The 23,493-nt window shown below is 40.2% G+C and overlaps 1 protein-coding gene across 2 annotated transcripts in view; it reads right to left on the reverse strand.

Moving 5' to 3' along the window:
• The window catches only part of DISC1 (DISC1 scaffold protein), a 204,441-nt gene that overhangs the window by 16,298 nt on the left and 164,650 nt on the right, over nt 1-23,493 (reverse strand). For both annotated transcript variants that reach the window (XM_040598953.1, XM_040598952.1), the window contains exons 11-12: nt 10,196-10,436; nt 4,439-4,483 (exon numbers count right to left, since the gene is read on the reverse strand). In XM_040598953.1, the coding sequence (XP_040454887.1) occupies nt 4,439-4,483; nt 10,196-10,436 (286 nt within the window). The remainder of the gene's footprint in view (nt 1-4,438; nt 4,484-10,195; nt 10,437-23,493) is intronic.

Here is a 23,493-nt window from a genome sequence, read left to right on the forward strand (position 1 = left end):
AACCATATGTTTGCGCTGCTTGAGCAGATGCTTCAGTTGCAAGCAGGCTAAGTGCACGTGCCCTCAGGTATGAGCTAGATGGCCACAAAGTGTCCAAAGTGCAGGTGGACGAAGCATTTGCCCCTGCTCTGCATCCCAGATGTCCTGCCCTGTGTGCATTGTCCTGGGCAGGTATTGTAAATGAGGAAAGTAAAATGGCCACTGAGAACAGGTCTGGTCTCTTACTCTGAAAACAATGCGTGTTACTCCTGACGGACACCAGCTTAGCATCGTGGCAAGGCTGACCAGGAAGCAACCAGGGACCACCAAAGGCTGCTCGGTGACCTGCTGTGGCTGTCCTCAGCTGGTGTCAGCCTACACAGCCCCTGGCAGCTGACCGGGATTTTGTGGTTCTGGTGGCAGGGTAGAGCCTGCTCCAGAGCCGAACTGCCCTTGCAGTGAGCAAGTTTTCCTACCGCAAACTTCCCTTGCTACAAACCAAGGTGGTTACGTTGCATTTTACCCTTATACAGCACACAACGATAACTAATGTCCTCCTTATCATTATTTTTTATGTGATTGAAGACCTTGACTTTCAACCAGACCAGGATTTCTAAACCTTTTATTTCTATTCCTTTCCTTCTTTTCTTCAGTGTGTTCCTGCCTTTTACAGAGTGAGGTGCCCAAACCAGCGCTGTAGTCCTCTGGAGGCTCTGACATTCTCAGCTAAGCACAGTAATTATTTCTGTCTTACAACTGACATTCCCATTAATGAGGCTGCAAATGACATTTGCCCTTTCTTGCAACAGGATGAAGGTAATGAATCCCACTCTATCTGCAGTCCACTATAACCCTAGATCCTGCTTCTGCAGTATTGTCATCTTAGCTGCTATTTACCATCTGTATACATAAATTTGACTTTTTTCTTCCTCAAGTGTAATTTGCACCTGTCTTTCAACGTATCCCATCTTATTGATTTCAGGCTATTCTTTCAATCTATCAAGAGCATTTGGAATTCTAATCCTAATTGAAATTATGTTGACTGGCACATAAACTCCTAGCCTACCTCCTTTTTAAAGACAAATACCAAGTCTGCCTTTTACCGATCCCCTAGGACTTCAGGAGTTTTCAAAGCAGCTTGTTAATGGTTTGGAGATTGTTTTTCTTGGCTCCTATGCACTCAGAAGAAATTTCATCAGTCTAGCCTGACTTGAGTACATCTCACTTGCCTTAGGATCCGTTACTACATTTGTCTCTTGCTACCTTGTACTGAATACTTAAGAGCACTACATACATGGACATAGTTTATCATTTTTAGAAAGACTAAAACCAAAGAAAGGAAGAAAAAAAAATATTTCTGGCCTCTGCTCTAGTTTCATTATTTTCTCCTTCACCTCTCTTGTTAGAAAACTCACGTTTTCTTCCACCTACCCCTTACACAACAGCTTATCCCTGAACTCCCTAGCCATTTTGCATGTCTTTTGTTCTACAGTAGCTTAGTGTGTTCGATGGTCCTGCTGCTTCACTTTTACACTGTGCAGTACCCTTTTAGGGTCATCCTTAGGAACATTTTTGTCCTTTCCTTTTCAGAATTCTTTTGGTAAACTGAAGAGTTGCTGACAGATGCGTAGTCTGCCTTTTCTGCACCAAAAGAAGATCGCACTGTACTAGAAACATGAAGTCTTCTAGAGGGGACCAAAGATCATCTGCTGGTTCCTCCTCCTACGAAGTCTGTCCCACAGAACCTCACCTGCTGCTGCCCTGATTTTGTTTCGGTGAGGTTTCCCTTTCATGAAGGTGGTTATCTACCTTTTCTCGGAAGAGGGATCAAGGTTGTATCCCAATTACTTTTGCCCTTACCACCCTCCACTTACAGACTGCTAGCTTGTTCCATCAGCCTGTTTATATGTATTTAGGAGACTGCAGCACTACAACATGCTCCTTGGTTTCTCATATGCAACGATTCAGGCATAAAACTTTCCAGACAGCTGTTTCACAACTGTGACCTACCTCCTCCCTGCCACCAGACGCTTATCCCACATTCCCTTTGCTTGCACTGATCCCCTTCCCTCCTCCACAGGGATACAACACCACATGGGACTGTTAAATTACTCATCAAAATTACAGCCTGCTGTTGGCAGTTCTTCCCCTCATGTATCTTCCAGCTATGGAGGAGTGTCCTTTGAAAAACATCTACGCAGGAATAGAGCTTTCCACTGCCATCCAGCAGCCTGCTGTGGTCTGGGTGACAGCAGTCCTCCCGTTCTCATCTCCAGCAGACTGAAGATCTTTCCTGAGTGCAGACTTCCTAAAATGAGTGCACACTACTTCACTGGCTCATTTAATTAAACTGGGACAATTCCAGTTCCTGCTGTGGGAGGATGAGGACATTTACTGACTTAGCAATAAAATTCACAGTGGGCCAGGACCTGGAAAAGAAACAAAAGCCCCAGACTGGTTTTTGGTGTCCACAGCCTGCTGTGCTAGGAGTCAGCATAGCCGGGTATCATTTATAGGTGGTTCCTAGCATTGTTCACTCCATCTCTGCTCCCGAGTCACTAAGATGCAACAATCTGGAATGACTAACAGGGTGCTCTCCTGCAGGCAGCAGGGAGACTGACAAGAGTGGATTAGGGGACCAGGGCTTCAAAGGAACATTTAGGCAAAGCTTTGCCATGGTACAGGGTGCTGACAGTTTCATGGAGTTTTTATAGAGCTGTCTACAAGTCAACATTAATCCAGCTGTGGCAGCGGTGTGGTAAGAGCCTGGCTTTCTAACAAATTTCCATTTCCTCTATTTGTGTCATTGCTCTCTATTCTCTTTATGCACGTTTTTCCTCAAAAATTCAAAAGGGCAAAGTTCCTCTGTTTGTGAGGACTCATAACATATTACGCTCTTAGTGGATACTTCCACAGCGGCAGCCCTCTACGCCCATGAGCTCTGGTGCATTTGTAAACTCAGCACACACATCGCACTCACATGCTCTGGATACGTCTCCTGTTAAGCAAAAGAACAACTTCAGTCAAGAGCTAGGCTCTGCTACAACTTTCAGTGGAGGTCACTGCTGGACATAAGCATGCAGCTGTACTCTATCTGCTTTGCTTCAGACCATACACAATTTTTTTAGTTTCCAGCAAATATCCTGCTGTCTTGGCAGCTTTCACTACCAACATGCCCTAAGCATTTTACCCTGCTGGGAGCAGGGCTTTTTGCTACCTTTATCCTGGGAGACTACCTGACCCTATTTCATGCCATCTTGTGGACACAAGCACCTGCACAGTTTTCCTTTAATTCACAACAAAGTTACTGCTAAGAAAGGCTATTTGCATTTTCTGCAAAGTTCACCTTTGCTCTCAAGGTTTTTATTTATGCTGAACTCACACAGAGCTATGCAGTCTATCCTAGGCACGCTCTCACGTCACAGTTCCCTTGCACACAAGGTCAACAATCTGAGCTTGGTCTTGCAGTTAGATTATCTTTCCTGGAGCATTCCGGCTGCTCCACAGTCTTTGGATTCATTGGTGGGTATCTAAAGAAATGCCTCATCTGAATAACTATCCCAAACTGCAATTTTTATTTATATATTTATTTAGTATTTACTTGGCTCAGCGCTTGTCACCCGTACTTGACAGGTGGCATTTCTGCTATTATGGAAGGTGAACTAGGGGTTACTTACCTTTGTAATTAATTTGCTGGCTGGACACAATGCTTGGATACTAAATTTCCTTAATATGTAAGTTGCAACCCAAAGCACACCATAAAAATGGGCCAGACTGAATCCACACAGCTCTTAGAACCTGTATAACTCTCCTTATACATATATTACCTGAATTTTTAGTTTGTATGTAGACAGATTTTTGTATGTACGCAGATTTTTCTAATCACTTACTCTCCTAGGAAATGCATCTCATGTTACTCAAGTATCCTAGACTTTCTTAAGTATATAGACTAGGATCTGACATATTTTTTACTTATGAAAACAGTGTAAAATTACAAACATCCAGTATTTTTATTCAAATGGAATTCCTATTACCCTGTATTGTGTTACAATTCAAAAGTAAATTCAAAGGTATTTTTAGTGGTACAAGGAACCAAGTAAAGCATCATGATTTTGTTCTGTTCCTAAGCATCATGACAGTGCTACAGTGAGGTTGGCTAAATATCGTCGGTCCTACTTTTCCCCAACATATTCATCCTGTTGTTGGTATGTATTAAAAGCACTAGTGCAGGATTCAACTAGAAGATCTCTGAAACACACGGCAATTTTGCCATTATCAATCAATGGGAAAAAAAGGAATGGGCCCACTCTAGTTGTGCCTATGCTGCTTTTCTAAGTGCTCGCACATTCTAGCAATTTATACTTGAAGGTAATACTATAAAAACAAGTGTCATTAGTTCTAATTGAGATCCAGAAGCCTGGCCAAGATCACTGCTTTATACTGCCTAGAAAACACTTACCTCAGATAAATGACCCTCTGCTCCAAATGAAATGTCTTCTATAACCTGTTAGAGATAAATTATTAAGTATATGGTAGATACATGCTATATAAACAATAAGATTTCAATGGAGCTTAAAAAAAACATATAGCACATTAAGAAGTTATATAAGCTGAACAGTTACATCATTTTGCTTCACATGCATGAAACACTTCAATTGCATTTATAATGGAGCAGTGGCAGCCACACAATATTTAAAGCTAAATTTGAATACATTTTATTAAAGCCTGCCTTTGACTTCCCAGTTAAAACCCACATGGAATACTGCCTCAGACTAAGAGACTAACTATAGACTGAGACAAGTTTTTCTGTCTTATGGATCCATACACCATTCAAGAGTGCACAGAATTTTTTTCGGCACAAAACCCTGTAAGTGATTTTGGGCAGGAGAAACAAGAGACTCCACTGATGTTTTGTATTGGTAACACATGCTAACTACAGTCAGTTCCTCTTTCAAAACTTGCTTCATCTGTAAAGTCTATAAGAAATTAGCCAACATTTTGTTGATCAGCTGAAGAGCAAAGAAATTTGATGTTGACGTTATTGGAAAATCGTTAGTTCTTATCACACATAACAGTATTGAAAATCTTTAAATAAGCTGAGATAAGGATATTGATTTGATAGGGCGATATTTAGTATCGTAGCTATGTCCATACATATAAACAATGAAGTGCAAAATCATTATGCTGCCCTAAGATCATTATTATTATTATTACTGGGTACTATTTTCAGTAATTTATCTGAAAAGTGGTTGCTTAGATTTCTTTTACCTGTAATATTAATTTTCTAATGATATTTTTACTGCTAAATACACGTAAGCATTAAGTGTACTGAGATGCTACGACCTCTGGCTAAAGAGATCACATTTTTACCAGCAGATACTACACAACAGTATCACGTACAGCCAAGCGGCACGCTGCACTGCACAACAATGCATGTGAACATACAACAATGATGTGACCGTTGTGTACAAGTCCCGCTGCCTGTTGCTACAGAAATCCCTTCCAGCTTGGATCAATACAAAAAACACTCAAATGCTGACTTTTACTGACGCTTAATGCTGACATTTAAAACGAAGATTAAATTTAAAGTTTCCAAATTATTTTAGAAGCTCTACAAATACAACGTTTAATTAAAACTCGAATGAATGTACAGTTGATTTAGCTTTCTAAAGGCTTTGTCCTTTACACATTGCACATTTGCCTCCTGGACCACTGGCTATCTCAATGCCCAGTAATAAGGTACAGCCTTGCTGACACAGGCTTTCTTGGTGCTTGCTATTGCTAAATTCTGAAAAATGTTGTCTCATGTCCTGTGATGACTTTGTTTTAATGACAGACACCACATTAAATATTCATATTTTTTTTTCTTCAGGATTGTCCACTTAGTATCACTCAGAACTGTTCTATAAGATTCAGTATCTTAAAAAAAGTGAATCACATGAAGGCCTTGCAATTACAGAACATCTTCCCAGCACCACAGTGCTCTACAACAGACCCTGAAACATCATCCCAGATGGCAAAACTGAAGTAGCCAGAGGTGAGGAAAAAACAGCAGCCCTTACTCTCACCCCTGTTCTCTGCCGCTTTTATGGTGAAAAAGTGAAAAATGACCTACAAAGAATTCTGGTGGTATAACTATCACAAATACTGTCTTACAAAAGGTAACACTACCAAATTTTGGGTTTTACCTTGTAACTTTAATCACCTCAATTTTCTTGAAATCTAGTAGGTGTTGCTTTCCTTCATAGTGATTAAGAGGGAGCACTGCACAGCATGCCAGATAGCAGAAGAAGAAGAAAAAAGGATAGGTCAGAAATTCAAGCCTGCAGCTGCACACATACTCATGTTCATTAAGATACTTGATGTTAAGGAGGTCCCAGCACACACACATCTCTCTGCTTATTAGTTATCATTCGTGTTCCTGGTGTTACAAAAGGGTTTGCTTACACATAATCAACAGGCAAATAAAAATAAAAAGAGCAAGATATCACAAGAAATGGAACAAGCAGGCGTTAATGTCTGAAGAGAAATGAAGTGTTACTGTGTATTTTAGAAATCACTCAGGTATGTATCTAACTATGTAATAATGATCATCACAGCAGCTTCCACCTCACTGCCATGTCACCTGGGCAAAATAATAAGCATGGAACATTTCTGGGATGAAAACTGGAACCCGTCTTTAATTCCTCAGAGACTTGGGAGAAAATCATGCCCAATTAGCCACGGAAAGACTAACTGTAACTGCAGTGATGGGGCACCTTAATTTCATCAAGATAGCTACCAGCTGGAGCGTACACACTTATATGAAAATTCAAAAATCTGTATCAAATACATTAGACAACAAGCTGACTTTCACATGACTGAGGCCAGTAATATTGTCTGTAACTTTGCTTCCACATTTTGTAAAAATACTATAATGAGTTATCTGTAATTAAAAGGAATACATCTTAATTTTTAAATAACTCAGTGTGTTCCACAGGATGATTTTTTCTGGCCTCAACAAGCTGAGATGCCAAAGCATGTGATTGTCTTCCCTGGCTAACAGTCAGTGTTATAAACGAAATGTAATTTACCGGATTATTTTGGGATGCCAGAGTCTACCATGTAAATAAACTGGGGGGGTGGGAAATCTGTACTGTCTTAGAAAACACCATTACAAAGACTATAAAATAACTGTTGACAGTTAATAAACCTGTGGTCGCACATGACAGTAAAATATCTGAACTTTCAAAGAATTTATACTTTACATATTTTATACCAGAACATGCCATATTTTATGATCTAGTGAGGATATTTAATTAAAAATTAAAAATGTACCCTCTGCAAAGCAGTATCTGAGCATCTAAGTGAAGGGTTCTTTCCATTCATCTGGTTTGCTTTTCTTATTTCTATTGTTATGTTTCTTATTTGTTCTTTGTTTTCTAATGAAAGCTATACAGCAAGACAGTGACATGTGAGAAAGCAGTATTTGTAGCATACATCAACAAAACCAATATCCAGATACTTAGCCAGACACAACATGATAAATAACTGGAGAGCTTCATTTATGGCATTTCACCATAAAGGAAATCAATCACCTGGGAACGAAACGTACCTTCCGAGGCATATATAATACACATGCTATTATTACCCTTTCCTATATTGTTTTGGAGCAAGTAATTCAGTAACCTCTAAATACAAAGAACACCACTCCTTCCTTCTGCTTCAGTGACCAACAGCACCCGAGGAGTTGCTCAATGGGGACACAGAGGGGACACAGCTGGAGAGAACAGTCATTCTGGAAATATGGGAACCGCATCGAGCTACTCCTCTCACAGGGACACCACAGCCTTGTGGAATAATATCAGACCAAGTATTCTGACAGACACATGCTTTTCTATTACATATCCCCACTCGCTGATACATGGCTACAGAAAGGTTCACTAGTAATGGACAACAATAAGTTTTTCCGTGAAAGCCATGTGGATGGATAAATTTAGAGACTAAAAGCCACCACCACCCCTTTTTTTTTTTTCCCCACAAGCATGACATTAGTTTTAAATAAAAAAATACAATACCATATAACACTTGTAGCACTTAAATGCTACAGAAGTAGTTGTCTTTCAACTAAGCCCGTTTACAGGTCAAGACATACTGTCCCTTGCACTTCAACATGTTCAAAAGTGGAAGTCAGCATGATCTGTCATGTGTCAGGTTTTCTGATTGTTTTTATATTCTGCCTTGTGATGAACTAGGAGATGTTAGGGAACGTTATGCTATAGCTCTTCTCCAAAAGTTGAGATACTGCCTGTCACTGAGATCCTCAGCCTTACTACCTAAAGTGTACTCGTTTGGGTAAAAATTCTATACCCTACAAGTTAAAAATCCCAGCTCCTGAAAGTATAAAAGCAAACCCTAATGCCAGAACCAGAATACAGTCTATATGTTGGGGTTTTTTATGGTTGCAATGGGTTCAGTCATCACTGAGGCATTACGTTGGCCTCACTGGCCAAAGCTGCAGGCAGCACCGAAGCAGAGAAAGGCTAGTTGAGTAAGCCACGATAAAACATCCGTGTTGCTCAACTCCTTCTAAAAGCTGGAAAATGAATGGTCTTACACTAAGAAAACTGCTTCTTCTTTGCTTTCAAGTTTGTCAGTCCTAGGAGCACTGTGGGCACAGAGTCAGGAATACCTCCACAGGTCCTTCACTGACAGGCATTTTCATGTTCCTATTTACAGATCAGCTACTGGATTTTGATATATTCTCAGTGGAGTTGATGCAGGATAGCAGGACAGGCCAGATCCCAGGCAAAGACATTTACACCACGAAGTTTAAGCACCTAGATGAAGAGCTGAAGTTAGGGGGTAGGCTCCCTAAGTTCCCCCTATGGTCAACATAGACAGGAAATTATCAAAAAGCAAGTTCAAAAGGAGAAGCCTAATGGAAGCACTGCAGATATGCTTTCCTTTTCCATTAAACACAGGAGGAGCCTGTCCCTCTTGAGTCCTGCACCTCTCTCCAGAACCAAAAGTCACCTCACTTCAGCTGCTTAGATGTCATTCAAGGATAGCAATGCTGTTTTCCAGGGAAACGACCTGGACTTGCAGGGGTGACACAGATGATCATCTACAGCATAAATCTCAAGTGCTACAGAAACAGCCACAAACCCCCAAACCCTTCAGAGCTTCTAAGCTGCACTTTGGAAAGGGCAGCACAGCTTCCCATAACAGAACTCCTCGTATTACTTCAGTGGACTCATCAGGAATACAGTAAGAGAGGGAATCAAAAAAAAATGTAGGGGGTGGGAAATCAAAGCCACAGCTGACCATTTCCAATAAAAATGTTCTCTATGTGGATTCAGTCTGTAAAACTTTTTCCATAGGAAAAGGCTGCAAGTTACTATTGAAGCTCAATTTAAAAACAGAATTTTACTAACAAGAGGAGATTTTAGAGTAAGTTAAGGGCCTGCTTTCCACCAAATCTCAGCCAGTATGAATGCAAAATCAAGCATCAGCTTTCAATGTAACACACAGTTCAATGGCTCTTAACATCAGGTACAATTAAGTACACTTTTAATATTTGTCAACTCCTGCTGAAGGGTCTTTTTGTCACAGTGGTGCTGCGGGATGATGAAGCTTTTTAACAACTTGTTTACCTTGGCAGTGCAGTTAAAAGATTATTAGGTAGCTGTACATTTTTCAAACAAGTATGGCATTCCAGAGCAGAAAATTAAAAGAAATTTGACGAACCTTTTAAGTCTCATGATTTTTTTTCCTCCTTTTATTTGTTGGATGCTGGAAGCCTACCAGCATCTGAGCTAGGAAGCCTTTGACCATTTCACCGGGGGAAGAAAACTTACTCTCTCCCCAGTTCAAGCTAACTCAGATCCAGGAATACAAGTCACCAAAACTAACTCATAGTGTAACTTGTCAGTGAGATGAGGAACAGCTGATAGTTTCTGTTAAATACATAATCGTTTTTCCTTTTAATCCTGACGTACATTCTGTATTTATTGCCTGAATAATTTCCACATATTAAAAAGACTGATGGTGAAAGGAAAAAGGGTTGAAGGGCTTCTGAGAAGCTAATGAGCTATTTTATTCATGTTGCATATTGGAGGCCAGATGTTAAGTTCATACTTAACCTACCCTGCTGACCCATCACCCAGACTCAACTCCTCTCAAAAGGAAAACCAGCATTATTGCTTGAAATGCAGCTGTAGACTATTTCAGATACCTCGTTTAGCTCGCTGTGTTTGGGGCAGGGAACAGTGCCCCACTCTGCGCCCTTTGGAAAGCAACCTTCTTTTCTTTTCTCAGACTCAGACGGGCCATCAGCAGTCGTCTCAATCTCATCCATTTGGTTCTCCTCTTCCTCAAAAACACAACTGGTTTCTTTCAGTTGAAACCCTCGGATCAACAGCTGACAGGCCTCCAAGTCAGCTTCCCACACTCTTTGGAGTAGCTGGCTCCCACAGCTGAAATAAAAGCCAAAAGAAAATAAAACTGCAGTTCAGGGAGAATAGTTGCTATTTCAAGTAACTTTTGGGATGGCTGCTTGTTATTAGATAGGAAATACAAGGAAAATAAAAACAATGAAAAAGCAACAGCAGCTCAAATGCTTCCACAGAGATAACACAAGCTATTTCAAACTGAAGAGCAGCAAAATTACGGCCTTATTGCAAAGCTGATACCATAAAATACTTTTGTGGTAAGATGTTGCTTCCAACTGTATGGCATACACTGGCTACGTGTGACCTTCCCCTGATCAGACACAAGTCCAGAGGTCTTGTGATCACACCCAGGGCTTCCTTCGTGCTATCAGATACACAGGACTGTCAGCCTACGAGCAGTCACTTGTTTTTCCTGAATTTGATGTAGAAGATCACGCATGAACAATCACACTGTTTACTGCATTAAATCACCTCTAACTTTTGGAAAATAGGTACACTAAGTTTCCTGTTAAGACTGAATTGTGCTTTTTCAGCTCTGGTCAATGAGTTGAAGTTAGCTTAAACTATAATACCCTTTCTTTCCTTCTGCCTTATACTTTTGAACATTGTCCTTCTCTCTCGCTAATTTGCTTTGTTTTTTTTCTACTTTGTTATGCCACCAAAGAAAAAACCAAAAGTATTTGGAAATTCAAAATACCAAACTTCTTCATTTTTTAATCCATTGATCATCTCTCAGAGATGTCCATGTCCATTACAGATACTGCTCCTGAGATCTGTCCAATGGGTATTTTCACCTAATGTAAATGGGCATTCTAGGCACAGATAGTTTTTCAAAACAAAGACACTGAATACTAACATCATACTGCTCATAAGAGATGTGGTCACAATTCCATTTAATACATGTTGTCTCCAAGGAACCAAAAAGATTAAGTTGCCTGCTAAAATACAGCAGATCGGTGGCAGAGCCTGGGATGGGACTTGGAAGCACCAATTCCCACGTCAATACACACTTCCAGACAGATTTCAATGCTAATATCTAAAAATGGCAATATTTTTTTTCACAGTGCTTTTCATATTATATAATTTACTCTGTAACTGTAAGCAGAGTGACTAAAAGAAGGAAAATAAGTTTGATTTCAACTTTTCTGACTAAATTAAAGACCAGCTTATCTTTTATTCTAAACAAAGGATAAAGGAGCTACACTGCTCACAATGAATTCATTAACCTAACAAAGGTACGTTTTTAACTCTACAAACTCTACAAGATGCCAAGCTGTAAAATTCACACCGCAATATTTTGAGACTGAGAGCAAAATAAAGCTCCAAAAGGTAAGCTATTTCATCTGTGCTTAGAGTCAGTATATGTAAGTTTACTGAAGGCAGAATGCAGCATGAGGTCCACGAGTTGATCTCCCTCAAAGACTTCAGGGTATGACTGATTAGAAAGCAAAAAAATCTTCACTGGGTTACACTTCTGTGTTCTATCCAGGTAGCATTTCACTTACCATGCCAGAAAAATAAAATAACCCCAACTGTTTCTGTACTCATCAGTCACATCATCATGGTTACACAGTCAAAACATTTCCCTGCAGACATACATAAGCCCATTTACTCGCTTTTTGGAAAAGTCTGTTTGCAGCTATATATGGCTTATTATTAAAGGTTCAGAAAATACACCAGAGACCTAAATCATAATTTCCAGCGGCTAGCCTGTTTTGGCTATTCAATTTAATGAAGAGCTCTATTGACAAAACTAGGGCAGAGATAGTGATGTATGCAGTATTTACAGTGGAGAAGATGAATAGCATATATAAAATACAGCATAATGGTGCCTGGGATGCTGTTATGCGGCCACAACTCCAACTCATCGGTCAACATGCTTTTGGCAGCGTCTCAGTTTTACACCTGTTTTAGTAATCAGCAATTACGGAACATACCACTAATAGCTTGCTTTTATTTTAAGGGTATCTTTGTTTTACCGTTGTATCTGTAGAAGCCTGATAAATCTTGAACTCAGATTCTAAGATGCTATGCTGACCTTTTCAAATGAAATCAGTGAACAGACACATACTTGGATATTTAGAACATACCTAAGTCCGAGGACTCTGCATCTTTTTGGCTGTATTTTGAAACTCAGTGCCTAGAAGCATTTTTTCAAACACATTTTTTGAATGAAAATTACTTGAAAGCTGCAAATAGCTGATAGCGAAACACATTCTAAATAATTATTAAAAATTATATTGTCCCCCAAATGCAAAAATCTTTAGCTTTTACAACAAGTGTAAATCAAGCTTAATTGAATTTCAGAGTTTGGTTTACTCATGTTCAATCCACACTAAGAGTGTATTTGCAGTCTCCATGAAGCTAAAAGTATGTGGATGCCTGTACTAAACACAGGGAATTTTTTCAAGGTATGCAACTTTTCAAACTGATGGATCAAGATTGGATTAGATTTTACATTATTCCTATACTCATAAATATTTTATGATGTATCAAACTCTAGGTGTTATACACCTGTCTGTACATTATTATCAAAGTGGCATATGTGGGAAGCTCAATGGAGCCGACAGGAACAATTTGCTGGAATGCACAACAAATTACAACCCATCAAGTATTTATACATAGCCAGCAACAACAAAGCATAGCTAAATCTCCTACTGACTGTGAACTTCCAAGTGCCAGAGTGCTCACGAGTCCAAAGTGCCAGGCTTAGTACAAACCCCACACAGATTACAATGATTACAAAAAAAGAACGGCTTTTAAGTTTAAAACAAGCAGCAAGAGCTAGGACACAGATGAGGATGTTCAAATAAACAGAGACAACAGTGGACTGAATATGGCATGTCATACTGCAATAGTTTAATTAGTTACATCGGTAACTAATTAGTCTAATCACTGTCAAGCACACTGAGGTAGCACAGTGAATGAGCATTTTAAGGACTTCAAGGAGGCCAATGAAACAGGTCAGTGGATATCTAAGATCTCCATCCCTCCATGAAGGAATCAAGTAAGAAGGGCAAAAGACGCTAATATAAAAACATAATGGGCAAGTGATTGATGCCGATGTGGTTTAACATCTGCAGATGGAAGTCAGTCTTTCAATATAAATAAAAAAAAAAATAAAAGACTGAGCAGGTGGTAAAAGATTGTGAGCAGCCTTGACACTGAAGGCTAGTAGTTATGTTTGATGTGTCAGGATAGAGGGAACCAATGGAGAAAAGCAAAGAAAGTGAAATGATCAGAAACACAGAATGGGGGGGGGGGGGGGGGGGGGGAGCGACAGTCACTGCCAGTCATTGCAGTGGCAACAGCACTTTAAATGGATGAGAATAGGGCAAGACTGCTTTTGTCAAGTCATGGCCAGGGAAATGGATGTTGAAGTAAGGGAGATGCAAGATTCAACCAGGGTAATTTTTTAACTCGATAGATAGCTAGGACGGGTCTTATCTCAAGGATACTATGCAGAAAGAATCTACAAAAGCAGGCCTAAGTTGACTTGAGGAATGACTGAGACATCCACAGCAACACAAAAGGACGCAGCAGGGAGAATTCCGGATTAGGTCAAGTTGATGATGATGAAAAAGCTGTCAGAGAAAGAGCTGTTTATGGTTAGGAGGAAATGAACGTGGAACAGCGAGGTTTATCCTTCAGTTCTCGTCATAAAGTGGCAACTCAAATTGTAACTGCAGATGCCTTTACCAAGTCTCAAGTTGTTTTCTCAGAAACACCACCAAAGACCAGAGGGTACAAGGAAACTAGAGGCTATCTTGAAACTACATCTAACGCTGGGTGAAATTCACATCGGGAAACATATACAGCAAGGATTCTCTCTCTTTCCTTAAAGCCCAAAGAACACTGCTTCGCTGACTTTTCCCAAGATTCCCAGAGACATCAACGAGGGCTCTCTATGTGGCTCTCAGCACATTATTCTAAAGCTATTTATAGTGCTAACTGGAACTACGAGAACACAACTTTCCTATTGAGGACTCTGCATACATACAAAAAAGGCACATTCAGTTCCTGAACATTACAGCCTAAATGAAAACATGCCCGTGTAAAAATAGCCAAAAGCTTTTATATTAAACCCCATTTTAAAAAACAAAACAAAAACAACCAAAACAAAACAAAGTCTCCAAAAATCTCCAAATCTCCTCAAAAGAAACTTGGAATCAACCTAGTGAGATGTCAATACTTGTAAATCTCATCATCTCTAGTTTTCAGGAATGCCCCTTGGTGAGCAAATTGTTAAAAGTGGTTTATAACACCCCGAGGTCAACACTGTGTGTTGATAGATGATGATGATGTTTATTTTAAGGGAAACCCCTGTAAGAAGCCACATCTTGAAAGACAAGAGAGCAAGACCGAAGCTAAAAGGTTACATAGTAAGACACCCATCTAGAAAGTGTATAAACAAAAGCTAACTTATGAGGGGAGATTAACCACCACCGAGAAGAAATACTCTAGACAACTTCCTTCTAAGAGGTGAGCCACACATTCAGGGAAGCACGTACTTACCTTTTCCCAGTACCTGGCAAACGTGTTAACACTGCTGCACTGACCCTAAAGGCAGTTTTCTCTCACAAGAAAGCAAATAAAATGCAGCAAAAATAGTCTGGCAGAAACAACAGGGGTTTTCGTTACAACAATTAAAATGACTGGAAAGTTTTGAGGCTTGCAAGAAAACGGCAACGTGAATCAAAAGACTTTGCTCTCTACCCCCATTCTTTGTTGATCTATTGTACAAACTGGGGAAAGTTTCTCTATATTTTGGTCACTCACTTCTATTTATATTTCGCACCACAGGGAAGGAACTAGCTCTTCTTACTCTACATCTAGTTATGTCTTTGTTGCTTTTTCTTAAGGCAACAGCCATGCAGTGAACAAAGGCAGCAAGTAAAAAAAAACAGTATGGAGTAATAATAACACTTACAGGAAGGCAGGCAACCATATTCCTTTAGCAAAAATCCACCCCTCTGATTTGATTTATCGTATTAACGTACAGTCATGCATTAATAACCCTTCTTACATTTAACAAGTATGTAGTACTTCAGGAATATGTTTGGCTTCTCTCCTTCATAAAAAAAGGGTTCCAGCCTTATCAGTTTTTGATCTTTAACCTCAGCTGCCGTATTTTAAGATGCCTACAACCAAGCTGTTGAACCAACCAAGGACTACAGTGTTCCTACCAGTGGCTCACATGAGAGTCTAAGGAGAGGGAGGCACATAACGAGTTTTCCCCACCTGGCTGGTATGCATCAGCAGACTGATACGGGAGAAGGTACAGCTAGGGTTCATCAGACCACAGCTCTCAGCTGATGAGCATAAAAGAGAGAAGAGAGAAGGTACAGGAAAAGGGACAAAGAAAACCTTTATCCGGACTTTATCCGAACAGCAAAACCTTTTTTTTCCCCTTTGCCTGCAAACTAGAAAGTCACCTTTTCTAAACATCTGGAATCAAAACCTTTTGGTTTCTTCTTCTTGCGGGTCTCCCTAATCCTATAAACCCTTTCATACAACCTCAGTTTCACAATTCAATTCCTTGCATTGTGCCTCTTCTCTCCAAACTCCTCAGGAGCTAAAAAATCTCATGAACTGACCTCATGTTGTTCTGACCATACAGTTGCTCCCCACTACGGGAGACATTCTTCATACTCCCTTATTTCAAAGCTCACTGACAACACTCGTTTGCTGTTCAGCCCTGTTACTGCATTTCTCCATGTAAAAACAAGACTCACTCCTAGAAGGTCAGGAGACTCCACACTCCCCTCTCAGATGACAACATGCTCTAACCTTGGAGACCAGCTACAACTCCTAGGCAAAGTGAGAAGCTTGCAGTACTTTTCTCTGGCACAAGCCATTTGCATCTCTGACCTTGCCTTCTCCCTTCAAAGCATACAATAAAATCTAGAAAGCAGCAAGTGGATGATCCTCTTTAAATGTGATGTTTGAGCTACTGGAGAATACTCTGGACCAGAACCACAAGAAAGCCATCATCACAATCCCCATCAAACTTCTAGACATCTACATCTTCAACATCTAAAAATTTTGCTCAGGGCTGACTTTTCTAATATCTAAACCTTATTAAGCCACAGGTATGTCCTCTGCACAGCAGTCCTATCCAAAAGACATCCAGAACACCCAGACAAGGACACCATAGTGCAGCACAGAGACATGGATGCTACTTTCATGCAGCTGGAAGAACAGGTGGTAGCAGTGACTCTGCTTCCTACAGCAGCACAGGAGCAGAGGCGAATGCACATAAAGGGACAGATTTGAGGAAACATGTGAGCAGAGCCCCCATCCCAGCCCTCAGTGTGGTGGCTATGGCATCCTCCTCTACTCAGGGAGGCAGCAGGGTAGAGTATACCTGGAGATGCAGTAGGCAGAGTACCTGGAGCCAGGTATCCTGTGCCTCTGTTGAGTGATCTAACCTCTATAATATTGCTAGGGAACACCCACCACAGCCTTTTAGGTTATGTTGGGATTAGGAGCTATCACTTCTTGGCTTTGTGAGCAAAAGAAAGACCAACAGTTCAATTCCCTCCTTGCCCATACTCACCAAATTTCAGACAAGACCTTGAGGAGAACCCCAGATATGAGCAGACACCAGCTTGTCTGAACACTGTAGACACCCTAGGCACAGTATAAAAAACACTTAAAGAATGGAACTGAAGTGTAACAAAACTACTTTGGAAGGGAAAATGCCACTGAAACGCTGCACAATCTCCTTCAGGCTGCTGCTGCCTGCTGCATGGACCTTGCTTCTCTCACATCTCTCCTTACCCCTGTCTGAACTTTCACTCCAGGGACACTGTGTTTCTGCAGGTCTGGCCAGAGGGACAACCTCCACAGGTCTTCAGACTCCTTTCATTTGAAAAGCCTAACTCCTTTCTTCCCTGCCTCTATATTCTCCCTCCTCCTGTGCTGTTACCTAGCAGGTAACATTGCTATTTTATTACTTGTGGTAGCTCCAGGTAGTGTCTTCAGATAAAGAACCTCTGAAAGCCCATGGACAGAATAATCGTATGCTGCACTATACAATTAACTAGCTGAGAACAGCTAAATTAAACATTATGTTTATATGTACTGTGTTCTATTTATAAACAATTTTAATTGTATTGTTTTATCCTTGTGTGAAGGACTTCATAGTACATGAAGATGGATGGATGGATGGATGTGAAGATGTACATATATGAAGGAAATAAGCCTTTTTAGCCTGTATAAATACTTTCCTTTTAGCGTAATGGTAGTGACATTGAAACAAAACCAATGTACCATGTAACCATTATGTATTTCACAGTACTACAAAATGAGGGACAGAGTTTTCAAATCTGCACACCAAATTGTCAAAGTGGGGTAAGCATAGGGGAACTGTGAGTGCAAGCAGTTTCCTCCTCTGGATTTGTAGCTGAATGATTTCCATCAGCAGCTGAGATACGTGATTGAGAATACAGCCTTAAATGCAGAAGGCAAGACAAACTGTGCATTAAGTGGGAGGGCTGGAAGTAAATCACCCAAGACCAACTGGAAGTAGGACGATCATATCTGATCTCCTTCCAGAATTCCAGTTTTCTCTCTAGTTCCACAGATTTTGACTTAAGGAAGCAATAACATAATAATAAATGTTAATAAGGTGATGAACCAGATCTAAGTTGTACACTCTCCCATAAATTCCACACTCCCCACCCCTACCCCCATCCCCTAAAGAAAATCTAATTTTTTATGTAACGCATCCAAATATTTCTCACATGAAGAGTCATTACATTCTCACATTAATATTTTTAATCTGTTTTGGGCATGTTGTATATATGCATAATGAGGTTACACCACCAATTCTATAAATTGCATGATTAAGAAAAAATGGATAAACACATTCTATTATGATGGATGGATTCTAACATTCCTAAGGAAGCTTCTCAGACCTTTCAACTTCATAAAACATTTCTTTAAAAACTCCTTCCCATTAAGACATTCAGAATTTTTCTTAGAAAGAACCTAACAACAAAAAATAAGAAATATTACTGTAAAAATACATGGCCCCTCACAATGATCTCAGTAAACAGAAAAATGGATCTGACAGAATTTTCTGCCAAATGTTTTAAAAAAATTAAGCCTACCAGCTACGCTCATTATCCACAAGTTCTTCAATTCAGTAGAACGCTACCTACTGCATTCAGGATACTGAAGCATTAGACTCTAAACTGAAATCTAAATCTGCTAAGAATCATGACATCTTTCTCTTGTCCATAGAAAAAAAAAAACCCTGATATCAGCATCCTAAGGACAAAACTACCACCTTGTATTTTATGTGAAATGTACATACTTTATGTCTGCTTTTTCTTTCCTGAAAGGCCTGTCCAAAACAAGGAAGAAGAACAATTTTTCTAGTGCTTAAAACCAATAATGGACATTTGATTAGTCTTATTAAAAAACAAGATACCACACAATACTGAACCATATTTTTGTTGTTTTCTCTTCAATCCTCCAGCCGTTTGCTTTACCCAGCACAAAACTTTAATCACAGCCTGTCATCTTCTATCAATATTCAATGTCACTGTTTTATACTTAAATTATCTCCACTGGAAACACAAAATGATAGACTGCTGCAGCTGATGGTTTTCACTTTGATTCTTAATGCAAGGTGGATGTAGGAATGGGACCGACATGTTGAATGCAGAAAATTAAGTAATTTACAAGGGAAGAAGGCAGGCATCTTGTCATAAGAATTTACTGCACAATTTTGTCCCCACACTTATTGTAGAGTTTATTTTTACTATATGACCTAATCTACAATGTAAAAATCTACTACCTGCTTTCAAGGCTATTTATTCCTGTTTAAAAAAAAGGAATAGAGTAATGGCCCTCTGCCCCTACCTCCACTGAAACATCTATTATAAGTAATCTATTCTAAGAGTAAAAAACTTAACTCTGATAGATGAGGAGAAAGCTACCGGGGAATTCTTCTTATGAAGCAGTCCACATAAAGCCAGCTTTCCAACCCTTGTTTATCATTCACCTCATTCATAATTTGATAAAGCACCTTCAAGTTCGGTACTAACTCTGATAACTCAGTCTGCACTCTGCTTGCCTTTGGCTCCTACAATAACAACAAAGCCCCACAATGTCATTAAACTGTTGAGTTGGGGGGGGGGGGGGGAGGGGTGTGACTGGATGGGAATTCCCGGAATGAGATCTTTTTTCTGCACTACTTAATATTTGATCCCAAATCAGATTTAAAGGAGAGGTGTGAATTAAGCCCTGATTTTGGAAAGCATGCATCTCAGGAACTATCTATTCATCTAAGCCCTGCTCAAACAGCTGAGCTGCTGCACAAGCCTAAATACTTTCACGAGCTTGAACCCCACAAAGGATTCAACTTCTAGTAACTTCCACTGAAACTGAAGCAATTCAGCAGCTTTTAAAGTCACAATCAATTCTAATCCAACAAAATACATTTGTTTCCAAAAGTATGCCACGGGAAGAAAGCACGGGATTTGCAATGAGGCCACATTCTCAGCTGCCACAAATTCACACTGCTGCAATAGCAGCAATGGCTATTTATACCAAGAGAAGAATGCTTTCTTGTTGCAAAGCAATTAGAATAATGAGCCTGATCTCTTATTGTTTATTGCAATCTCTGACCACAAGTGTTAGGAAGCATATAGAAGGTATTTACAATTCTCCCATCATTTTCATTCACCTCTGTTCTCTGATATAAAATTCAACAGTTTATAATATATTCCCTGCTCTCAAAGAATAACAGTTTTAGACTTTCAGTGTCATGTGAATTTGGGAATGTGAACCATCCTGTGTACTACTGACTGAGCGGGAATTAGGCATACATAATGATAAAAACAACAGGGCAAAAAAAATGCCCTTTTAGGAGAGATACAATCGGGAGAGATGACATATTGTCATCATGTGGGAATTTACCTTGAAATTCAACCTTTGTAACCAGGAAGACACACCTGGAAAAAGGAAAGCGCTGGCCAAGTACTGATGTCAATAGCCGTGTGCTTACGGAATTCCTCTGAAACATCCAAGGGCACGATATGACCCACTGTAGCCGCAGGGTCAAATGAGGTCAGGAGCCAAATCCCGCTTTAGCTCAAGAAGAGCAAGAGGGAAAGGGCAGGGTCTACAGATCCTTCCTGGTTGGGCGCTGTCAGCTACCACGAACCCTGCGCTGCGAACTTTACCACAAACTTTAAATTGCCAGGACCTGTGTGCCTTCCCAGATGGGCAGAGTACACTCCCAGTAGTAAGTACACTAAGTAATAAATGCTTCCAAATGCTAGTGGGAAAGACTGTCCCAGTGGCATGCAAGATAGAGCTATCCAACATCTTCATACTCATGCTATACAGGTGGTGATATTTTAGTTATTTTCTACTTGTTTAATTATCATGATGCTTTTATCTAATTGGCCAGTCAGGACTTTGTGGAAAGTATCATCCAGAGGACGGGAGTATTTAGCGGCACTGCCAGACAGCAGGCAGACGACATCAGACATCTATCCTCATCTTCTTTGATTGCTCTATACCCATTACTACTGTTGATAGCAATCCTGCTCAAGAGAGATGACAAAACTTCTGAGAAATGCACAAATGGTTTCATGTCTTGTTTTCAGGGACGCACTCAGAAACAGCAGCAGTAGGAAAATACACATCTACCTCTGAACAATTTTCTTGCCAAGTGCAGAAGGGATCAAGTCTTTCTCATTATGTAAATTCACCTACACACAGACAACAAGGGGACCTGCTAAGAGAGCAAAAGCTTAATGCTGTGGACACAGAGGTGACAGCTTTGCACATCCCTCCCCCTCCTCACATAGTCATATCTCCACAACTAAGGTAGGTGAAGGTTTGCATTACATCAGCTTACGGGGAAGGCAACAGCAGGGCAGAGCTGGGCAAGGCCCAGCGATGCTGGTGGCCAAAGAGAAGCACTTTGCATGATGCACTCACCTTATCCTCAGTGAAAATAAAAGGCTGGGAAAAGCCCCACAAAATTACTGGAAGCAGTCATCTGCTTAAGCTGATGTCATTTTACCAATTTTTCAAACTCAGTCCCTAGTTTCTAAAGTGCTTCTCACCTGACACTACACTTTTAGTAAACACCTACAAATAACTCTAGGACCTCCTGCTGCACCAATTTTCTCTGTTATCTGGATGGGACGATGAAACCACTGTCCTTTGGCTTGACAGAGTATCCAAAGGTAACTCCTCCCAGCTATAGCACACTGCAAATGCATTCTCACGTTGACAGTCTTGGAACTTATCTGCAAACATCCCCTGAAAATCCTAGGATGACGCCAGTGGCTGAACACTCTTTCTGAAGCACCATGGAGCTGTGAGACAGAACTATCTCCCAGCAAAAGAATTTTTGCATAGGAAATGGAAAACTATTAGAAGCAATCACCAAAGCTCATAGTATCAACCTTCCCTTCATTAATGCAAATAGATGTTAGCGTAGCTATCTATGAGAAAAACTGTGTAGGTTTCCAAATCAAAACCGATGTAACCTACTCTCAAGGAAGAAGAAGCAGCATGACGGCTGTCAGTCATGTTAGACATTCACTGTTAACAAAATGGGATCCTCTCTGCATCGACAATAACAAACCAAAAAATTGAGGAATACGAATTTCAAACTCTTAATAAAATTCATGTAGTTCAATCAAATCGAAAAAGATGAGAACACAAGGAAAAGCACAAGTGATTGAAAAAAAAACATAAGGAAAACATTGTTTCTGCCCCAAAACAGGGAAATCTCAGCACACTAAAGCAGCAAAGTGATGTAGAATTACTTATTCTTGATGAGGCAAGAGTCTGCAGTGGAGAGGACTACTGTGACGTTAATGAGTTTCAGTGAAGTGTTGAACTTTAGCTTTTCAGGCGTGACTGACCAGCACCGGAACAATGCAGCGTAAGAAAAAGGCATACACAATAAGAAAAGTTCCTAACAAAATCAGAATTACTAAACAGCTAGAGAAGCTATGAACTTTCACCACATTTTCTTTTTAAGCAAGGGCAATACTTTCTGTTTTTAGAAGGGGAGACTCAGCCTTGCCCTCTGATGATTTTTGCTATGCTGAGTATAAAGTGAATGGAAGACAAAGACCCTGGAGGCAAGCGGGGCAGGCAGGCAAGCTTGTCCGTGAATAAGCTGCAAAATCCCCTGTCACCTTGCCTTTGCCAATGCTGCACACTAACTACTGAACTTAATTCAGTAACTTCGAAAAAGCCCTAGCCTAGACAAAACCTGAATTAATGTGGACAGAGAGCTACTAAAGGCTGAGTGACCATGTACTTTGCTTTTTCTAAAGCTTTAAGAGATAGTGGAAATTGGCCCAAAATGTGACCTTTTTTTTTTCCTAAGCAGATCTAGTTTCAATGCTGAGATTAAATCTAACATTTTTAAATCTAAAAAGAACAGAGCTTTCCCCTACTTCTCATAAAACAGTACAGTCATGTGCCACAGTTCCCCCACCTCCCAATTAAAAAGGAAAAAAAAGAAATCAATATTTGTGATCCAGCATCCCTGAACAGGCAAAATGCCAAGAAAAGAAAAAAAAGACAACAACAGCAACTGCTAAGCCTGTAATTCTTGTGCCCTTCTTCACTTTTTATCTTCTCACATAGAAGCCAAACAGTCATTAAAAAAACGCTCAGGGCACAACATATACCAAATATACATCGGTGCAACAGTAACTCTACTAGGACTTAAACCAAAATTTACTTTTCCACTTTAAGTCCCCTTCCCAGAGACACCTGCTGGACACAAAATCCTCCCCATCACATCCCTCCCTTTCTGCAAAAACCTCCCTCCACAGCTTCAGCCAACAGATGGTCCCTCAGGAATTAAGACACAGTCCTCCTCCCCTTGCAGCAAGCACTCGTTGTATCACTGCAGACCCAGAAGATCCTTGCTATGTCACATATGGGTTCCAACAATGCAACTGTCTCCTACCTTGTGGAGGCCACAGACAGAAGAAGAAATAAGGGAGTTTTTTGTTTGTTTTTATATTTCTTCTCTTGGTGGAAGAAACAGATTGCATTCTTTGCCCTCCATTTTTACTGCTCA

Source organism: Falco naumanni, chromosome 6 (assembly GCF_017639655.2).
Source record: "Falco naumanni isolate bFalNau1 chromosome 6, bFalNau1.pat, whole genome shotgun sequence".
Taxonomy (NCBI): Eukaryota; Metazoa; Chordata; class Aves; order Falconiformes; family Falconidae; genus Falco; species Falco naumanni.